This window comes from Lutra lutra, chromosome 3 (assembly GCF_902655055.1).
Source record: "Lutra lutra chromosome 3, mLutLut1.2, whole genome shotgun sequence".
NCBI classification, from domain to species: domain Eukaryota; kingdom Metazoa; phylum Chordata; class Mammalia; order Carnivora; family Mustelidae; genus Lutra; species Lutra lutra.
This window is the reverse complement of record NC_062280.1, coordinates 101,713,391-101,733,753: the sequence shown is the minus strand read 5'-3', so window position 1 is coordinate 101,733,753 and position 20,363 is coordinate 101,713,391. Positions and strand designations below refer to the sequence as shown.

The window sequence follows — 20,363 nt, the reverse complement described above, 5'->3', positions numbered from 1 at the left end:
TTCTCAAATTCTATTACTCTTCAACACTTGTGTTCATATACTTGAATTCATATATCCTATTCAGTGTTACACCTTTTAGAAAAGTTGCATTAATCCACTGGAATTACAAATTATAGAAATGTGGGGTGCTATCCTGAAAAGGGTACAGGTGGTATGATGATAGGACCAGACTGAGTTGAGCCCAGGTCCAGTGGGTTTAGACAATTTAGATAATTTCTGAGCCTTCGTATAACAGTAGTCGTTTTTTTTTTCTTTTGTTTAGTCTAAGGGAAAATACAGTTCCATTAAAAATGTTCTAATTTGAGGGCTCCTGGGTGGCTTAGTTACGTGTCTGCCTTCAGCTTAGATCATGATCCCAAGGTCCTGGGATTGAGTCCCACATAGGGCTCCCTGCTGAGCAGGGAGCCTACTTCTGCCTCTCCCTCTGCTGCTCCCCCTGCTTGTGCTGTCTCTCTCTGTCAAATAAATACCTCTTTAAAAAAGGTAATTTAAAAAAGTTCTACTTTTAACAGTGGGTGGGTCTTTCAGTTAGTTCAGAATAAAAGGATGTGTATATGTAGACATTTGTTTTATGTGTATGCGCCTGATTTCTTTCCACACATAATCATGTGTATTTGTGTATCAGCATATAATATGTGTGTCCCTGTATGTGTAAGTTCTTTCTTGTCCTGCTTCTGCAGAAAGATAATTCTTTCGGCAACCCCCCCCCAAAAAAAAAAAAATCTTACCCTGGCATACTTTTCTGGATTATAAAACCTGTGACTTTGAAATTAGGTCTTTTTTTTTAAGTCATTTTTTTTCCAGTAGGTTTTTCTTATATTCAAAATCTACCGAAAACAAGTAACTTAATTCTTTTTCTTGATCAGAATTTGGATCTCTGAATTTGGGAGGCTATTTTGCTTTAGTAAAATGGGATCTTTTTTTTTTTTATCCTTCCCCTACTTTTCTACTCAATCTCTCCCCTTCTCTCCTATTTTTTAATAGAATAGGCTTCCTCCTATCAGGGTCAGTTTCTGTCTATTAAAGGTATTTTTCCTTGTTTTAAAAGGAATTCCATCGGATTTTGTTCTTTGATTTCCCTTGAATAAAGGCCCGAGAATATATCCTTAGTATAATATAAATACTGCATTACAATTATCACTAGAGCAATGAAGAAAAAGCAGAATCTAGTTCATTAAATCAAGTTATTTCTATTGTTGTAGGAAGCCAAAAAGTGAAAAGCTTATCAGAACGCAGGTTGAGGCACTGAACAGCATGGATATTAATGAGCCAGCTATAAACTCAAAAATGGACTGTTAGTATTATCCACACAAAATTAACCTCAGGATAAACATCTTAGCACATGAAAATATTGGAAGAGAACCAACAGAAAAGGGCCTCAGGGATATCTCACAGAAATTGTGCAGTAAATGGGAGCAAGTTCCAATCTCCTAATCAACTCTGCTGTCAGATTCTTACTACATTAATTCTTACCTTTGGCCAGTTTCCATTTGGGATAATTTCTAACAGAGTAGCTGAGGAGGTAGAAAGAGAAGGGAGTTTGGTGATATTTACTTTTCAGTTGCTGGGGATGGCTGTATCTTCACTGAAGTAGACCAGCATTTGATCCACTTCTTTGGACCTCTTTAGAGATGGTCACAGTCAAAAGAAAGTTTAGCACATTGCATAAACAGATCAAGAACAGGAGAACTGGCCTTATTCTTGATGTGTGTGAACTGTTAGGTAAATCTCCTATACAGCAGGTCTGCTTTAGATATTATAATACAAAATATTCTACATGTTGACTTAACAGACATAGGAATTTTCTAGATAAAAACAGAACAAAGCATGTGTATCTTAAAAAAAGCAGCAGTTGACAAACTCCTGAACAGTGTCCTGTTTCTTCATTTTCTAATGGAGAATACAATTCAGCATGGGACTGTTGTGAATGTTAACATTGAGGCCAGCAATACATGGGCTATATATCAGGGATTACAGTGGATTCCTAACAGAGGAATGGATGGATGATAATTACATATAAACTGAATGTGCATGTTACCCACGGTGGGGTGTCATTCACTTTCAGTTATATTCAGTGGTTATATTGGTGGTTATATGTTACTTTTTTTTTTCCTTCTAACTATAAAATCTGGATTCTGGAAGTCAGTTTATCAACTGAAAATGTGCCTGTATAAGCATAGGTGATACTAATCTTAGTTTGCTTTATGTGTCAGTTAAATAGAAATAATAATAACTATAGTGCTAACTATGGACAGTTATTAGAAGAATCATTTTACAGTTTAGTAAACTGAGACACAGGTAAAGCAACTAACTGTAAACCATAGATGAATAATCCAGATCTTTGAAAGAACACAGTTTAATTAAAGTAGACCTTAGGAATATATTGATTTACTGTCTTTGACATATAAATACATTCTTAAAAAGTATTTATAATTCTTAACTGGAATAAAGAATTTAAGATTTTGAAAGTCTTATTTATTTATTTTTACCAAGTTCTAAGTCTGGGCCTTTTCCTGAATTAATATCATATCTTTTGAATGCTTTAATCCCTAAGATTTTTTAGGGAAAAGTAGTGAAAGTCCAAAAACGTACCTTTTGGCTAAGTTTTCACCTCTTGGTAGATGTCTAACAAGTGACACTCTACCAACCACTTACATTTACATTTTCTATAAATTTAGAATTTGTTTTTCCTGTGGTACCTTCTCAAGATACCAACCTTTGACTGTGTACACTTTTAAGTAGTACTAAGAAATTAACACTGACATTTATGATGCATTATCTATACATTGTGAGAGAAGAAGGTCCAGTTTGTTTGAGAAAAATATGAAACACATGATCCCCTTCTCCCCTTCCATTACGTAGATTAAATGCCACTGTCTTTTCTTAATCATTTCATCTGCATTACAGTGTGGGTGAATTTTTCATCTACTTAAATGTGGAAGATTAAAAAAATGAGAAAAATCAGAAACTTAAAATTCAAACTTTGATCCATATTACAAGGGAAAGAAAGCAATAATCACTCTTTGAGGCAAGTACTAGCTATCTTATCCATATACATTCAATATATATATTAGTTTTGTAAAAAACTGAGAGTGAAATAGATACATACTTGTCATGAACAAGTAAGTGGAAGATCAAATAATGATAGAGAAGTTTTAGAATATATGTCTTTACTCTTGGGAAACAAAACAAATGTACATCTGAAAATCTCCTCTACTCAAAAGTGTATGAATCCATAGAATAAATGATGGGTGTAAAGACTTCTCAGAAAGTGAACATTTTAATTAGAATTTGGAATTTTATGAAGTAGTCTGGTTGAGAATTTGATCTCTCCTGTGGAATTTCTAGGAACTTAGTCATGATTCCTATAATAATTATTTTATACCAATGCATTAAGATGGTACAGGTAGAAAAGATTACATCTAGAGATTATTATAAATTTAAGTGGGAAGAAAAATAGTATCTAAAAATTTGGTTGTAGTGAAATCTCTATTGATTCTGATCAGCATTTTTAATAATTTTCCAATAATATGCTGTGGGCTATGCAACAATTGAGTAATAGGCCAGCTTTTTGATCCAAAAAAAAGAAATTAAAACTTGAGTTCCAACTCTAATTTTGTCCTGCTCATAATCTTTGAGGTAATATACATAACATGTTTTAGTCACTGTTTCCTTGTGTTAAATGAAAACCATGATGTTTATCTTGCATAGTTTCTGTAAAGTTTAAGGGTGAAATCTCCACATTCTTAAAATGATGTCCCTTATACAATAATCTTATCAAGATGTTAAATAATCAGATGTTAAAGAGAAGCATTGAAAACATTAAAATTAATTATTATTGGGCATTATGCAGTAAGATTATTAGAGAAATGAGAAATGGGCCTCACATTTTTCTGAGTGGCACATCACATGGCAAAAAAACTAATTCATTCAAGAGTGAAATTTAAAAACATTATAAACTCTCAAATCATTTATATCTCCTTCATTCCCTATCTTGATTGAATTCATTTCCAATGACTAACTCAGGGTTGATTGTTTTGACATTCATTCATCCTGTCAATATTTTGTGAACACAAATAATGTTAAGGCAAAACAATACAAAAGGAGTTCTTACAATCAAGGAGCTTACAATTAATAGAAGAGACTGCAAAGCAAATATTGTAATCTGGTGTGGTTATATAACAGAGGTGTGCATAGAATTTGAAGAAAAACATCTTAAAGTGTTAAGTTTTCCAGTCAGGGGGAAAGAAAATGGTACTGGAAGACTGTAAAAAAACAAACACACACACACAGAGGAATGATTGAGAAGCTGGCATTTTGTTGAATAAAGCAGGTTTTTTTTGTTGCTTTTTTCCATTTGACGCCCCCCTCCCCCCAATCTAGAGACAGAATCTCTACTAGGAGGTAGGTGGAGTCAGGTTAAGTCAGGAGAGGCACATTTTCGGGTTTGGATCATACAGAGTTCACCCTAGCATCAGAGTAGAAAAGCAACTAAAAGAAGATAGAGCAACAAACTACAAAAAAGGAAGTAGAGAGCAGGGTTGCAGATTGGAATTGACCATGCAGATACGGTGTCTGCCTGTACGGGGTTTCATACAAGAGTATGGGCTCTTGGACAACCCATTGGTTCAAAGATGAAGGCAAGACACTGCAGTCCCATGAGCATGATGTTATTCCAAATTTTAAACAATATCCATATTGTTTGTTGACAGGAAAGTATGTTTATGGAAGAAAAATAGTAATGTTATCTTGATTGTTGGACATGAGTGGCTGGATAATTTCACTTACTACATATGTATCAATTATATCCTGCTACTTAACAGAATAATTATATTTAAAAAAAAAACTGACAAACAGCTCAATTCCATCTCGATGACCAAGTTGTAGTACTGTGATATGTATGACATTGAATGAATGTTGAAACTATCTAGATAAAAATGAATCATGGTCTCCAGTTAGAATGACTTAGTGGGAAAACTAATAGTGGCCATATTCATCTACTTTCTGGACATCATCCATTTATTCACTCAAAATATATTTGTGGAGTGATGCTTACTGCAAAAGCTAACTGCTATGAGATATATGGAACACATAAAGATTTTAACATTTCTGTTAAGATACTGAAATATTTCATAATCCATTCTATAAATTATTTTTCACGATATTCACCTCTAAACTAGATTTTCCTCCAGAAGCCTTGGTCCAAAATCTATTGGGAGTCAGAAATTTCCCAATAACCTGTAAAAACATCCTCATAAAACTGTCAGTAGAAAAGTGAAAATATGTTTAATATGGTTCAAGATACATGGAGGGCCCTTGGACAGAAGGCAATGGCTCTAGAAGGAGACACAGATTTTAAATTGTAACACAAAACAGATGGACAAATGAGGGTGAAAGAAAGTTTCAGGAACATAAGATTTGATGGGTGACCATAAATTTATTAGGATTTCAAGGAAGATGGACTCAGAAAGAAGGAGCAAAGTCATAGAGGCATGCCAGAGTATGTTGCAATCCAGAAATTAATTCGTTTCCCAGTCATTGCCTCCCAGAGTTAGACCTTTGTCAGATGTAACACTGTTATGTTGAACATGCAAGAGTAGAAAATGGGAAAAGATAATGATTTCTTAGCACTGAATGAAACTCCCCAACTCCGTACTGCTTTTCTTCATGGATATAGTGAAAAAAAAACAACCAACCTTTCATTTTTAATAACAATACATCTGTCTGGATCGTGTCCTACCAGGTTCTCAGTATTTAGGTTCATATGTATTTACCGAATAAACATCTATAACTGTAGGCTATCTCCCATGTAATCTATAGTCTTGCACCATAAAAAAATGTCATATTAGTCGTAAGTTTTTATAGGGTTCCACCATCTGTGCCAGACATTATGGAGACATACTTAGCAAATCTAAAAAAAAAGATTACAGATTTCAAGATGCTTGTAATCTTTTTTTTAAATCTTTTTAAAAATTTTTATTTATTTGACAGAGATCACAAGTAGGCAGAGAAGCAGGCAGGTTGGGGGGGGGGGGCGGTGGGAAGCAGGTGCCCTGCTGAACAGAGTGCCCAACGTGGGGCTTGATCCCAGGACCCTGGGATCATGACGTGAGCTGAAGGCAGAAACTTTAACCCACTGAGCCACCCAGGCACCTCGATGCTTGTAATCTTTTTATCTCCCCCCAGCTATGGCATAGCTTCTTGCACATGGAAGTGATAGGTAAATGTGTTATACTAAATTACACATATGAGTAGAAAGTAAGAATAACAAAAACAATACAAGGTGATAAATGCTGAAATAGATGTAGATGTAAATAGTATAGTTATGAAAATGAGTATCAATTACTGGGTTCCTAAGGGTTCCCTATAATGTTAAAGAGAAAGACTGAAGAAAGACAATTAGACATCTGAATAGAGAATAAATAGTAGGAAAGGAAAAGGGGTCATGACCCCATAGAGACCACTGTAAATGGAGATCACTGAAATTTATCTGTATTGGTAATGCTTCACAGGTTTTCTCTTACAGTAAAATATTCTGTTACCATTGATTCACTTTTACTTCCAAGATCAAGAAATTAGCTTGGGGTTTCAGAAAATATCTCCATGGAGAAGTCCTTAGGACCATTGCTTCTGAGGTTCCATGATGAAGATTTAGTAGAAAGGGAATTCCAGTTTGTCAGAGGCTACTTTCTTCAGTTTGTTTCTCAGAGCCCACAGTCTCTCATGTTTCATCTCCCCCTCCGATTTCCCCCAACTCCCTTCTCCTCTCCTTCTCCCAATGTCCTCTGTGTTATTTCATATGCTCCACAAGTAACTGAAACCATATGATAATTGACTCTCTCTGCTTGACTTATTTGACTCAGCATAATCTCCTCCAGTCCCGTCCATGTTGATACAAAAGTTGGGTATTCATCCGTTCTGATGGAGGCATAATACTCCATTGTATATATGGACCATATCTTCTTTATCCATTCATCTGTTGAAGGGTATCTTGGCTCTTTCCACAGTTTGGTGACTGTGGCCATTGTTGCTATGAACATTGGGGTACAGGCGGCCCTTCTTTTCATTCAATCTGTATGTTTGGGGTAAATACCCAGTAATGCAATTGCAGGGTCATAGGGAAGCTCTATTTTTAATTTCTTGAGGAGTCTCCACACTGTTCTCCAAAGTGGCTGCACCAACTTGCATTCCCACCAACAGTGTAAGAGGGTTCCCCTTTCTCCACATCCTCTCCAACCACGTTGTTTACTGTCTTGTTAATTTTGGCCATTCTAACTGGTGTAAGGTGGTATCTCAGTGTGGTTTTGATTTGAATCTCCCTGATGGCTAGTGATGATGAGCATTTTTTCATGTGTCTGTTAGCCATTTGTATATCTTCTTTGGAGAATTGTCTGTTCATGTCTTCTGCCCATTTTTTGACATGATTATCTGTTTTTTGAGTGTTGAGTTTGAGTTCTTTATAGATCTTGGATATCAACCCTCTGTCTATAGTGTCATTTGTGAGTATCTTCTCCCATTCTGTGGGTTGCCTCTTTGTTTGGTTGACTGTTTCCTTTGTTGTGCAGAAGATTTTGATCTTCATGAAGTCCCAAAAGTTCATTTTTGCTTTTGTTTCCTTTGCCTTTGGAGACATGTCTTGAAAGAACTTGCTGTGGCCAATGTCGATGTTCTCCTCTAGGATTTTGATAGATTCCTGCCTCATGTTGAGGTCTTTTATCCATTTGAAGTTTATTGTATGGTGTAAGAATGGTCCAGCTTCATTCTTCTATACATATCTGTCCAATTTTCCCAGCACCAATTATCGAAGAGACTGTCTTTTTTCCACTGAATATTTTTTCCTACTTTGTTGAAGATTGTTTGTCCATAGAGTTCCAGGTCCATAGCTGGACTCTCTTCTCTGTTTCACTGGTCTATGTGTCTGTTTTTGTGCCAGTACCATGCTCTCTTGGTGATCACAGCTTTGTAGTAAAGCTTGAAATCAGGCAACATGATTCCCCCAGTTTTGTTTTTCTTTTTCAGCATTTCCTTAGCAATTCAGGGTCTCTTCTGGTTCCATACAAATTTTAGGATTGTCTGTTCCAGCACTTTGAAAAATGCCAGTGGGGGGGGTGCCTGAGTGGCTCAGTGGGTTAAAGCCTTTGCCTTCGGCTCAGGTTTTGGTCCCAGTGTCCTGGGATCGAGACCCGCATCAGGCTCTCTGCTCTGCAGGGAGCCTCCTTCCTCCTCTCTCTCTGCCTGCTTGCCTGCCTACCTGTGATCTCTCTCTCTCTCAAATAAATAAATAAAATCTTTAAAAAAAATGCCAGTGGAATTTTGATCGGGATGGCATTGAAAGTATAGATTGGTCTGGGCAGCATAGACATTTAATAATGTTTATTCTTCCAGTCCATGAGCATGGAATGCTTTTCCATCTTTTGTGTCTTCTTCAATTTCTTTCATGGGTGTTCTATAGTTCTCGAGTACAGATCCTTTACCTCTTTGGTTAGGTTTATTCCAGGTATCTTATGGTTCTTGGTGCTATAGTAAGTAGAATTGATTCTCTAATTTCCCTGTACTTTCTGTATTTTCATTGTTACTGTATAAGAAAGCAACTGATTTCTGTACATTGATTTTGTATCCTGCCATACTACTAAATTGCTGTATGAGTTCTAGTAGTTTGGGGGTGTAGTCTTTTGGGTTTTCCATATAAAGTATCATGTCATCTGTGAGGAGAGAGAGTTTGATTTCTTCTTTGTCAATTTGAATACCTTTTATTTCTTTTTGTTGTCTGATGTTGCTAGGACTTCTAGTACTGGGTTGAACAGCAGTGGTGAGAGTGGGCATCCTTGTTGTGTTCCTGATCTCAAAGGAAAGGCTGTCAGCTTTTCCCCATTGAGGATGATATTTGCTGTGGGTTTTTCATAGATAGTTTTTATGAAATTGGGGAGTGTTCCCTCTGTCCCTATACTTTGAAGTGTTTTAATCAGGAAAGGATGCTTTATCTTGTCAAATGCTTTTTCTTCATCAATTGAAAGGACCATGTGGTTCTTCTCTCTTCTTTTATTGATTTATTTCATCACACTGATTGATTTGTGAATATTGAACCACCCTTGCATCCCAGGGGTAAATCCCACCTGGCCATGGTGGATGGTGGATAACCTTTTTAATGTACGGTTGGATCCTATTAGCTAGAATCTTGTTGAGAATCTTGGAATCCATATTCATCAGGGATATGGTCTGAAATTCTCCTTTTTGATGGGGCCTTTGCCTGGTTTGGGGATCAGGGTAATGCTGGCTTCATAGGAAGAGTCTGGGAGTTTTCCTTCTGTTTCTATTTTTTGAAACAGTTTCAGGAGAATGGGTATTATTACTTCCTTGAGTGTTTGGTAGAATGCCTCAGGGAATCTGTCAGATCCTGGGCTCTTGTTTTTCAGGACGTTTTTGATCACTGCTTCAATCTCTACTCTTCTTTTGATGGAAACTTGGGCTGCTTCCATAATTTGGCTATTGCACATAATGCAGCAGTAAACAGGGGTGCTTACACCCTTTCAGATTATCATTTTGTATTCTTTGGGTAAATACCCAGTAGTGTGATTACTGGATCAGAGAGTCCTGCTTTTAGTTTTTTGAGGAGTCTCCGTACTGCTTTCCAGAGTGGCTTTACCAGTTAGCATTCCCATGAACAGTGCACAAGAATTCCATTCTCTCCGTATCTTTGCCAACACTTGTTTCTTATGTTGTTGATTTTAACTACTCTGACAGGTGTGAGATGTTTTCTTATTGAGGTTTTGATATATACTTCCCTGATGATGAGTGATGTTGAGCATCTTTTCATGTGTCCGTTAGCCATCTGCATGTCTTCTTTGAAGAAATGTCTATTCATGTCTTTGGCCCAGTTTTTAATTGGGTTGTTTGTTTTGGGGGTGTTGAGTTGTATCAGTTCTTTATATATTTTGGACACTGTATCAGATATGTCATATGCAAATATCTTCTCCATTCCATAGGTTGTTTTTAGTTTTGTCGATTGTTTCCTTCACAGTGCAGAAGTTTTTTATCTTTTCTTAGTCCCAATAGTTCATTTTTGTTTTTCTTCCCTTGCCTCAGGAGATGTAATTAGAAAGACATTGCTATGGCCTATGTAAGAGAAATTACTGCCTATGCTCTATTTTAGGATTTTCATGGTTTCAGATCTCACATTGAGGTCTTTAATCCACTTTGAATTTATTTTTGTATCTGGTATATGAAAGTGGTCCAGTTTCATTCTTTTGCATGTAGCTGTCCAGTTTTCTCAACACCATTTGTTGAAGAGATTGTCTTTTACCCATTGCATAGTCTTGCCACCTTTGTTGAAGATTAATTGGCCATATAGTTGTGGGTTTATTTCTGGGTTTATTCCTGGGTTTTCTGTTCTGTTCTGTTTTCTGTTCTGTTTGTGCTGATACAATACTCATTTGATTACTACAGATTTGTAGTATAATTTGAGGTCTGGAATTGTGATGTCTCCAGCTTTGTTTTGCTTTTGCAGGATTGTTTTGACTATTCAGGGTCTTTTATGATTCCATACAAATTTTAGGATTATTTGTTCTAGTTCTGTGAAAAACACTTTTAGTATTTTGATATGGATTTCATTAAATCTGTAGATTGCTTTGGGTAGTATGGACATTTTAACAGTATTTGTTCTTCTAATCCCTAAGCATGAAATATCTTATGAAATATCTCTGTGTTGACTTCAATTTCTTTTTGTCAATGTTTTATACTTTTCAGAGTATAGTCTTTCACCTCCTTGATTAAGTTTATGCCTAAGTATTTTATTATTTTTGGTACAATTATAAATAGGACTGCTTTCTTAATTTCTCTTTCTGTTGCTTCATTATTACTGCATAGAAATGCAATGGATTTCTGTACATTGATTTTGTGTCCTGCAGCATTAGTGAATTCATTTATCAGTTCTAGGAGCTTTTTGGTAGAGTCTTGAGTTTTTTATACATCATACCATATCATTGTGAATAGTGAAAATTTCACTTCTTCTTTACCAAATTGGGTGATTTTCTTTTTTTTTCCAAATTGGATGATTTCATTAGCTCTTCTTACCTGATTGCTGTGGCTAGGATTTCCAATACTATGTTGAATAAAATCAGTGAGAGTGGACAACCTTGTCTTCTTCTTGATATTAGAGGGAAAGCTCTCAGTTTTTCGCCTTGAATATAATTTTAGCTGTGGGTTTTTCATATATGGCCTTTATGATGTTATTTTCCCTCTAAACCTACTTTTTTGATGGATGTTATACTTTGCCAGATGGATTTTTCTGCATCAGTTGAAATGATCATATGGTTTTTATCCTTGCTCTTGATCCAATGTATCATACTGACTGATTTGCCAATGTTGAACCACCCTTGCATCCTGGGAATAAATCTCACTGGATTTTGATGAATGAGGTTTTTAATGAATTGTTGGATTCAACTTGCTGATTTTTGTTGAGGATTTTTGTGTCTTTACTCATCAGAATATTGGCCTGTAATACTCTTTCTCTCTCTTATTAATTAATTAATTTTAAGTATCTTTATCTCATTTTAGTATCAGAATAACGCAGGCCTCATATAATGAATTTGGAAGTTTTCTTTCCTCTTCTATTTTGTAATAGTTTAAGAGGTATTAACTTTTAATAAATTTATTAAATTAAATTTAGTATCTTTAATTTTAATCAAAATAAATTTCTTTTTAAATTAGTCAAATTAAATTTAAATAAATTAAATATTAACTTTCAATATTTAGTAGAATTCAACTGTGAAGCCATCTGCTCTTGAGTTTTTGTTTGTGGAGACTTTTTTGATTACTGATTTAGTTTCATTGCTGGTAGTTGGTCTGTCTAAATTTCTATTTCTTCCTTCAATTTTAGTAGATTACATGTTTCTAGGGATTTATCCATTTCTTCTAGGTTGTCAAATTTGCTAGCAATATAACTTTTCATAATATTCTTAAAATCCTTTTTATTTCTGTGGTATCATTTGTCATTTCTCCTCTTTCATTTCTGGTTTTATTTGAGTCTTTTTTTATGAGTCTGGCTAAATGTTTATCAGTTTTGTTGATCTTTTCAAGGAATCAACTCCTGGTTTGATTGATCTCTACTATTTAAGTTGTTATTTCATGTATTTCTGCTTTAACCATATTATTTCCTTCCTTCTACTGGTTTGGTGTTTGTTTTTCTTTTTCTAGCTCCTTTAGGTGTAATGTTGGGTTGCTTGTTTGAGATTTTTTTGCTTCTTGAGGCAATTTTGCTACATCCTATATCCCAAAGATTTTGGATCATTGTGTTTTCCTTTCCATTTTTCTCCATGTATTATTATTATCTTTTATTTCCTCTTTGATTTCTTGTTTGATCCATTCATTGTTTAGTAACATGTTATTTAGTATCTTGGTAAATTTGTTTTTTCCAGAATTTTTCTTGTGATTGAGGTCTAGTTTCATAGCATTCTGCTCAGAAAAGATGCCAGGTATGACTTTAGTCTTTTTAAATTTGTTGAGAGTTATTTTGTGGTCTGAGATGTGATCTATTTTTTGAATGTTCCATGTACACTTGAAAAGGAGGTGTATTCTACTAATTTGGGGTGAAATGTCTTGAACAGATTTTTTTAGGTCTATCTGGTCCAAAATGTCCTTAAAAGCCACTGTTATCTTTTTGATTGTCTTTGTATGATCTGTCCATTGATGTAATCAGTGGGGTGTTAAAGTCCCCTACTGTTATTGTATTACTATTGATTATTTCTGTTATGTTTGTTATTAACTGCTTTATGTATTTGTTTGCTCCCAGGGTGGCTGAATAAATATTTACAATTGCTATATCTTCTTGTTGGATTGTCTCCTGAATGATTATATAGTGCCCTTCTCTGTCTCATAACAGTCTTTGTTTTAAGGTATATTGACCAATATAAGTATTGCCATCGTGGCTTTCTTTTCACACCCATTTGCATGATAGATGCTTCTTCATCCTTTCACTTTCAATCTGCATGTATCTTTAGGTCTGAAATGAGTCTACGGTATTCGCATATGGGTCTTATTTTTTCATCCATTTTATTACCCTGTGTCTTTTAATTGGAATGTTTAGTCCATTTTCATTCAATGTAATTCCTGATAAGTAGGTACTTACTGTCATTTTGTTACTTGTTTTATGGTCATTTTTGTAGTTCTTCTCTGTTACTTTCTTCTCTTGCTCTCTTCTCTCAAGATAAGTTGGATTACTTTAGTGATGTACTTGATTAATTTCTCTTTATTTTTTTGCATATCACTGATGTTTTTATTTATGGTTACCGTTTAGTTTGTATATAATGTATATAGCAGTATATATTAAGTTTAAACTCATTCTTAACAGCTTCCCACTTTCTAGGTATATGGTGTCATATTTCATTTTCCTTTAATTTTGTCAGTTCCTTGACTTTTATAAATATACTTATTTTTACTACTTTTGTGCTTCCTACTTTCCTTACCCTAGCTTATGATCTTTCCTTTCCACTCAGAGTCCTCTATAACATTTCTTGCAGGGCTCATTTAGAGGTCATGAATTCCTTTAACTTTTGTGTGCCTAGACAACTCTTTATCTCACCTTCTATTCTGAAGGATGGCCTTGCTGGATAGCATATTCTTGGCTACAATATTTTGAATATGTCATGCCACTCCCTCTGGCGTGCAGGGTTTCTACTAAAAAATCATATGGTAACCTTATGTGGTTTCCTTTGAATGTAACTGTTTTCTTCTGCTGCTTTTAAAATTCTGTGTCACTACTTTTCCCACCTTAATTACTGTGTATCTTGGTGTGGACCTCCTTGGGTAGATTTTATGTGTCCGTGGGGGGGACTCTCTGTGCCTAGATTATCTGGATTTGTTCCCTTGTCCAGATTTCAGAGATTTACAACTATTATTTCTTCAAATAAATTTTCTGCCTCCTTTTCTTTCTCTTCTTCTGTGACCCAATAAAGCAAATGACTAAATTCCCTAAGTCTGTTTTAAATATATATATATATATATTTATATATATATTTATATATTTATATATATATATAAAATATATATGTTATATAACATAATGTGGTTATATATTAATTATATAGGAGACTATATTTGTATTATATATAATTATATATCATATATGACATATATAGATTATATATAACCTGCTTATATATTATATAATATAATCCCCATCTGATCAGCTTATTTTCTATTATTCTGTCCTCCAGGTCACTGGTCCAGTCTTCTGCTTCATCTCTTCTACTATTTATTACATCTAGTGTATTTTTAAATTCATTTATTGTGCTCTTTACCTCTAATTGGTTCTTTTTTTAATCTCATTAAGCATCAGAGATGTCTTCTACTCTTTCTTTATGTCTGCTGAGTATCTTTATGATTATTACTTTAAATTCTTAACAGGCATATTACTTACCTCCATTTTGCTTTGGTCTCTTGCTGTGATTTTATCTTTTTCTTTTATTTGGGACATATTCCTCTGTCTCCTTATTTGTCTTACTTTCTGTATAGGCTTCTTTGTGTTAGGGGAGACAGCCACATCTGGACTTGCAACTAATGGCATTATGAAGAAGAGGTTCTTTAGTTTACTGCTAGTGTCCCCTTTTCACCAGAATCTGCTCCTTCAGGGGTGTCTTCTATGTGTGATATATCTACTGTGCTGCTATGGCAGAGCTGCTTTTTTCTTCAGTCCAGTCATCTGCAGTAGCTTTCTTGGCCTATTGTGGGCAGTGTTTACTCCCTGTGGTGTCCATGAGCCAGCCTGGAGATGCCCTGGGCTTGACTTGAGTCAGACCAGGCATTTACCAGAGATGTAGTGGCACCAAACTTCAGGGCACTTTCCCTGGCTGTCCCCTGAGAAGCTTTCATTGGTGGGTGGGACCTGGAGTCAGACCAGTTGTCTGCCTCCAGCCTACTACTGGTTCTCTGACTGGTATGTGTGTGTTTATTTTTACTTTCTTAGGGGCATGCATCACTTTGAAGTGGTGCTTGCTACTCTGGGACCTGCTTCCACACTGCCAGGGCTGCAGCCTCCTGTTTGGGGTCTGGTCAAGAGTATATTGGAGAGGGTGGATCCGTTGATACACAGCTTAGGGAGGGCAGGGTGGAGGTACTAGCAAGTTTTGAGTGCTGCTGTTTTTCTGTAGGAGGGGCCCTGCAGCACCCAGACTGAGGTGGTGTCTGAAGGGGTGGATCTGTGGAAGCTGATAATTTTAACTATTAAAAATAATAGTGGCAATAATAATTATGTTTATGGTTATAATTTATTAAACACTGAGTGCAAGCGTTTATGTTCCACCAAATGCTATGGTGACACATCTTTAAGGTAATCCAAGGTAGCTGTCCAATTTATTTATATGGAAGCTGATGCTTAGAAAAATTAAGCAGTCTGTTGGTAAATCTTTGAACTAAAATTTGAACACAAACCTACCTGACTCCTGCAGTAATACCTTTATTCTATTATCCTGCCTCTAAAAAAGACCTGATCATCCCTTTTCTAACAAGAGAAATCATCTTGTACTAATCTGTATGTTCTTCTTACAAACTAAAAATCATCCAGCATAAAGCTCCAATCAGATGCCACAACAAGTTAGTTAGTTTCTCTGACTCAGGGCTACAGTGAGAATCTATAATTCCCTTCTACTTTTCACCCCAAACTGTGACATTACTCTGGAGCCAATGGACAGGTGATTGATTGCCTACATATCCATCTGCATGAGTGAGGCAATGCTTCATGGAAGAATGCCTAATAGGGTTCCTTTCCCTGAGAACCACCACCCCCAAGTAAATAAAAAGGCCTCTTTTCCCAAAGGGAGATATGACTGATATAGAATATAGGGTTTAAGAATTTTTTTTTGTCTCATATTGTCTCCTGAAATATTTTCCTCAATAAGTCACACATATACTTCAAATAGGAATTGAAGAAAAGTAGGTGAAAGAGAAGGGACAAGAGAAGGTATTATAAAAGAGCAAATAAGAACTTCCTCAGGAAGTCACCAAGAACTTTCAGGGCCCTCTGGTTATTTAGAGACAAAGGAGAATGGTCTGGGCATGAGAAACTAGATGAGGTTTAGGAATTAACATTAGGAATAGATAATGGAATGTGGGGAAATATTAAATATAATGTTTTCTGTATTTAGCTGCTTATAATTATGTGACAAACTGTTTCTATTTATTAAAGAATCTATAATCAATATAAAATACTGAACTATAATCAAAATAATTAAAACAGTCATGTGCCTGGCACTTTACATGTTGTATTTCATTTAATCTAAAAAGCAGCCTTAAAACTTAGTCTGTATTTTATTTTATTTTTTTTTAAAGATTTTATTTATTTGACACAGAGAGAGATTGCAAGTAGGCAGAGAGGCAGACAGAGAGAGAGGGGAAAGCAGGCTCCCCACCGAGCAGAGAGCCCGACGCGGGGCTTGATCCCAGGACCCTGAGATCATGACCTGAGCCGAAGGCAGAGGCTTAACCCACTGAGTCACCCAGGCGCCCCTTAGTCTGTATTTTCATGCTTGTTTTGTATTTGGAGAAATTGAGCCCTAAATGAGGTTAAGCAGCTTGCTCAAGGACACTGCTAATTAATGACAAAACTGGAATTTAAAGCCAGGAACTTTGGTTTCATAGACTGAACAATTAATCTCTATATTCTCTATATTCAAACAACAAGTAATTCTATTTTCATTTCCCTTTCCTAATAAGGTTCTGATATAATTTTAGACAACTTTAAGCACTGTCCTAGCAATATATGCTGGCTAGGTTCTTAATAAGGAAAATAGCCAATAACTCTCAGGAATAAAATGCTGCATCAGTAAGTATCAAGTTAGTCAACCATTAGATGCTAGGGGTCTCTGTGCCCAGGACTATTTCAGAATATGATCTCACAGAAAGTATGAATGAATTCAATTCTAAGTTGTAAAAACTAAAAGGTTTTCTGAGCATGGGAGGTACTTCCTGCTAGCCATGAACCCAAGAAGGAGAACTGGCAGGAGTGATATAAATATAACCAGTGGTTTCACCAGTGGCAATTAGTGTTTTCTCACTGTTGCATAAAAACTGATAAAGAGCATCGGGCCTTTGACAACATAGATGCTCCTTAAGGACATTATCCTAAATGAAATAAGCCATTCACCAAAGGTCAAATATTGCATGATTCCAGTCTCAAAGGCATCTAAAATAATCAAACTCCTAGAAGCCGAGAGTAGAATGGTATTGCCAGGGGAGGGGAATTGGGGAGTTGCTATTCAGTGGGTATAAAATTTTAGTCATGCAAGATGAGTAAGTTCTATAGACCTGCTATGCAGCATTGTACCTATAGTTAGCAATACTTTATTGTGCATTTAAGATTTGTCAAGAGAGCAGATCTCATACTAAGTATTCTTACAATTAAAAAAAAAGGCTCTTATGAATCCAGCATGACTGTGATATGACAAATACATTGCAAAGAAAGAGATCAATACTATATATGAAAACAAAACAAAAAAAATACAAGCATAGGACTTGAGTAATTGCTGAACAGATACTGATAAGCCAAACAACATGTGCCATTATTCCCAGTAGTAACACTGAGTTGGACTTGGGAGGTAAGAATTACAAATTACACAACCCTCCATATTGTTTTGTGGTGGTGTCTTTGACAAGTTCATACCACTGACTGCTGCACAGTTAACTACACATGTAGGAATTTTTTTATTGTTTTTTTTTTTTAATCAGAATGCTGTCATGTGAGGCATAAGAAAAATTATAAAGCCTTTAGATTCCTTCATTTCAAAAACAAATAGAATACTTACATTATTAACAGAAGAGCATACTGGTTTCGGTCCGTAAAATCTTTGGGAAAGGACAACTGTAAAGGAAGTTCTTTTAAAGAAAGAGCAAAATATTAAATATGGAGAGTCATTTACACATAAAACTATAAGATGCAGAGAATGTTGTTCTTAAATAACATAGCATGCACAAAACTTTACCATAGTCGTCAATATGAAGCATTTTAATTTCTGACTTTACTATCTTCTTCTTCAGGATAGCTTCCTTCAGCATAGAATTGCTTTCCAATATAAAATATTCTATAAATCAAAAAAGTTAATTTAAATAACTACTATGTATTGATCAGGAATCAGTACAACACAACAAATAATAATCTGGTGATTATCATTTGGCAAGCAAGCACTGTGTTAGGCACTGATTAAACTCTCGTAATTTCTCTCCTGGCTGGATTACAACAGTTTTCTAACTGATCTTTTTATTCCAGTGAAATGTTCTCTTTTTGCCCTATACCTGGAATTAGCATTTACATTTTCAAAATGCAAATCTGATCATGTTGCTACTTTGCTTAAGAATATTTAAAAGAATACAAACTTATCTAGCACCCCGTAAGATGACATTACCACAGTAGGATTCCAATACAAAATTATGAGGCATGTAGAAAAATCAGGAAAATATTACCCCCAGGATGAGTATAAAAATGTAAATAATAGAAATAATGCAAATAATATATTCTCTTTTTTAATTATATTGCCAGTCGATTATAGTTACATCCCATATATTTAAAAAATAGGCATGAGGATATTAAGCGGATACATGAATTTTTTTTTAAAAAAGACAAGTTAAAATACTAAAAATTTAAAACTGCAAAATCTGATATTCATAAAAACAATCTAAGATGAAAAATACTAGATTGGATTAATAGTATATTAGGTACTATAAAAGAAATTTTTAGTGAATTTGAGAATATGGCAATAGACAATATTAAAATTTAAAAAAACGATTTGACAAAACATGAAAAGAACATCAGTAACTTGCTGAAATTTTGAGACTAAATCTGTAAATTTATAGGGGAGATTTGACATACTAAAAATAGTGAGCCCTCTAATCCGTAAGTATGTATGTATATCATTGAGTCTTTAATTTCTTTTAATCTTGGAAGAAAGCAATCAGTCTTTCAACATCATGACATTAAGTGTGGTATCAGTTGTTGTATTTTTGTAAATTCTGTTAATCTAAGAAATTTCCTTTCTATTCTTGCTGTTATTTATTGTTTTTACTATTTTTCAATTTTATCAACGACTGTCTTCTAAATCCTCAAGAGTTAATAGTAAAATAGTGTGATTTGCTTTGATTGATTGTTGAAAGTTATAGCAGTCATGGATTTTTCAGGTAAACCCATGTATTCATAATATCCTTTTATAAATTGGTGGATTTTACTTGCTAGTATTTAGTTAGTGAACTTTGTATCTATATCCATTAGGGAAAAAATTAAACATTTTTTTTAAGTAAGCACTATACCCAACATGGGGCTCAAACTCAAAACCCCAAGATCAAGCGTCTACACTCTACCAAATGAACCAAACAGGCACATAACACCCCCTTTATTTTTGTCCCTGTAATCTTTGTTTATTATTTATTAACATACAATGTTTATTTTAAGGGTACAGGCCTGTGAATCATCAGTCTTAGACAATTCATAGCACTCACCATAGCATATACCCTCCCCAATGTCCATTATCCAGCCACCTTATCCCTCCCCCACCCCCAGCAGCCCTCAGTTTGTTTCCTGAGATTGAGAGTCTCTTATTATTTGTCTCCCTCCCTGGTTCAATCTTGTTTCATTTTTCCCTCCCTTACCCCCATGAGCCCCCACCCTGCCTCTCGAAATCCTTATATCAGAAAGATCATATGATATTTGTCTTTCTCTGATTGACTTATTTCACTTAGCATAATACCCTCTAGTTCCATCCATGTCATTGCAAATGGCAAGATTTTGGGGGTTTTGATGGCTGCATAGTATTCCATTGTATTTTTTTTTTTAAAGATTTTATTTATTTATTTATTTGACAGAGATCACAAGTAGGCAGAGAGGCAGGAAGAGAGAGAGGAGGAAGCACGCTCCCCATGGTGCAGAGAGCCTGAGGTGGGGCTGGATCCCAGGACCTGAGATCATGACCTGAGCCGAAGGCAGAGGCTTTAACCCAGTGAGCCACCCAGGTATCCCTTCCATTGTATTTATATACCACTTTTTCTTTATCCATTCATCTGTTGATGGACATCTAGGTTCTTTCCATAGTTTGGTTATGTGGACCTTGCTGCTATAAACATTTGGGTGCACATACCCCTTTGGATCACTACATTTGTATCTTTAGGGTAAATAGCCAGTAGGGCGATTGCTTGGTCAGGGTTGCTCTATTTTCAACTTTTTGAGGAGCCTCCATGCTGTTTTCCAGAGTGGTTGCACCAGCTTGCATTCCCACCAACAATGTAGGAGGGTTCCTCTTTTTCCGCATCCTCGCCAACACCTAGCATTTCCTGATTGGTTAATTATAACCATTCTGACTGGTGTGAGGTGGTATCTCACTGTGGTTTTA

The 20,363-nt window shown here is 35.4% G+C and overlaps 1 protein-coding gene across 7 annotated transcripts in view; it reads right to left on the bottom strand.

The window, feature by feature from the left end:
- The window catches only part of DPP10 (dipeptidyl peptidase like 10), a 1,393,698-nt gene that overhangs the window by 19,752 nt on the left and 1,353,583 nt on the right, over window positions 1-20,363 (bottom strand). For all 7 annotated transcript variants that reach the window (XM_047722550.1, XM_047722553.1, XM_047722549.1 and 4 more), the window contains 2 exons: window positions 17,970-18,068; window positions 17,793-17,862 (listed from right to left, as the gene is read on the bottom strand). In XM_047722550.1, the coding sequence (XP_047578506.1) occupies window positions 17,793-17,862; window positions 17,970-18,068 (169 nt within the window). The remainder of the gene's footprint in view (window positions 1-17,792; window positions 17,863-17,969; window positions 18,069-20,363) is intronic.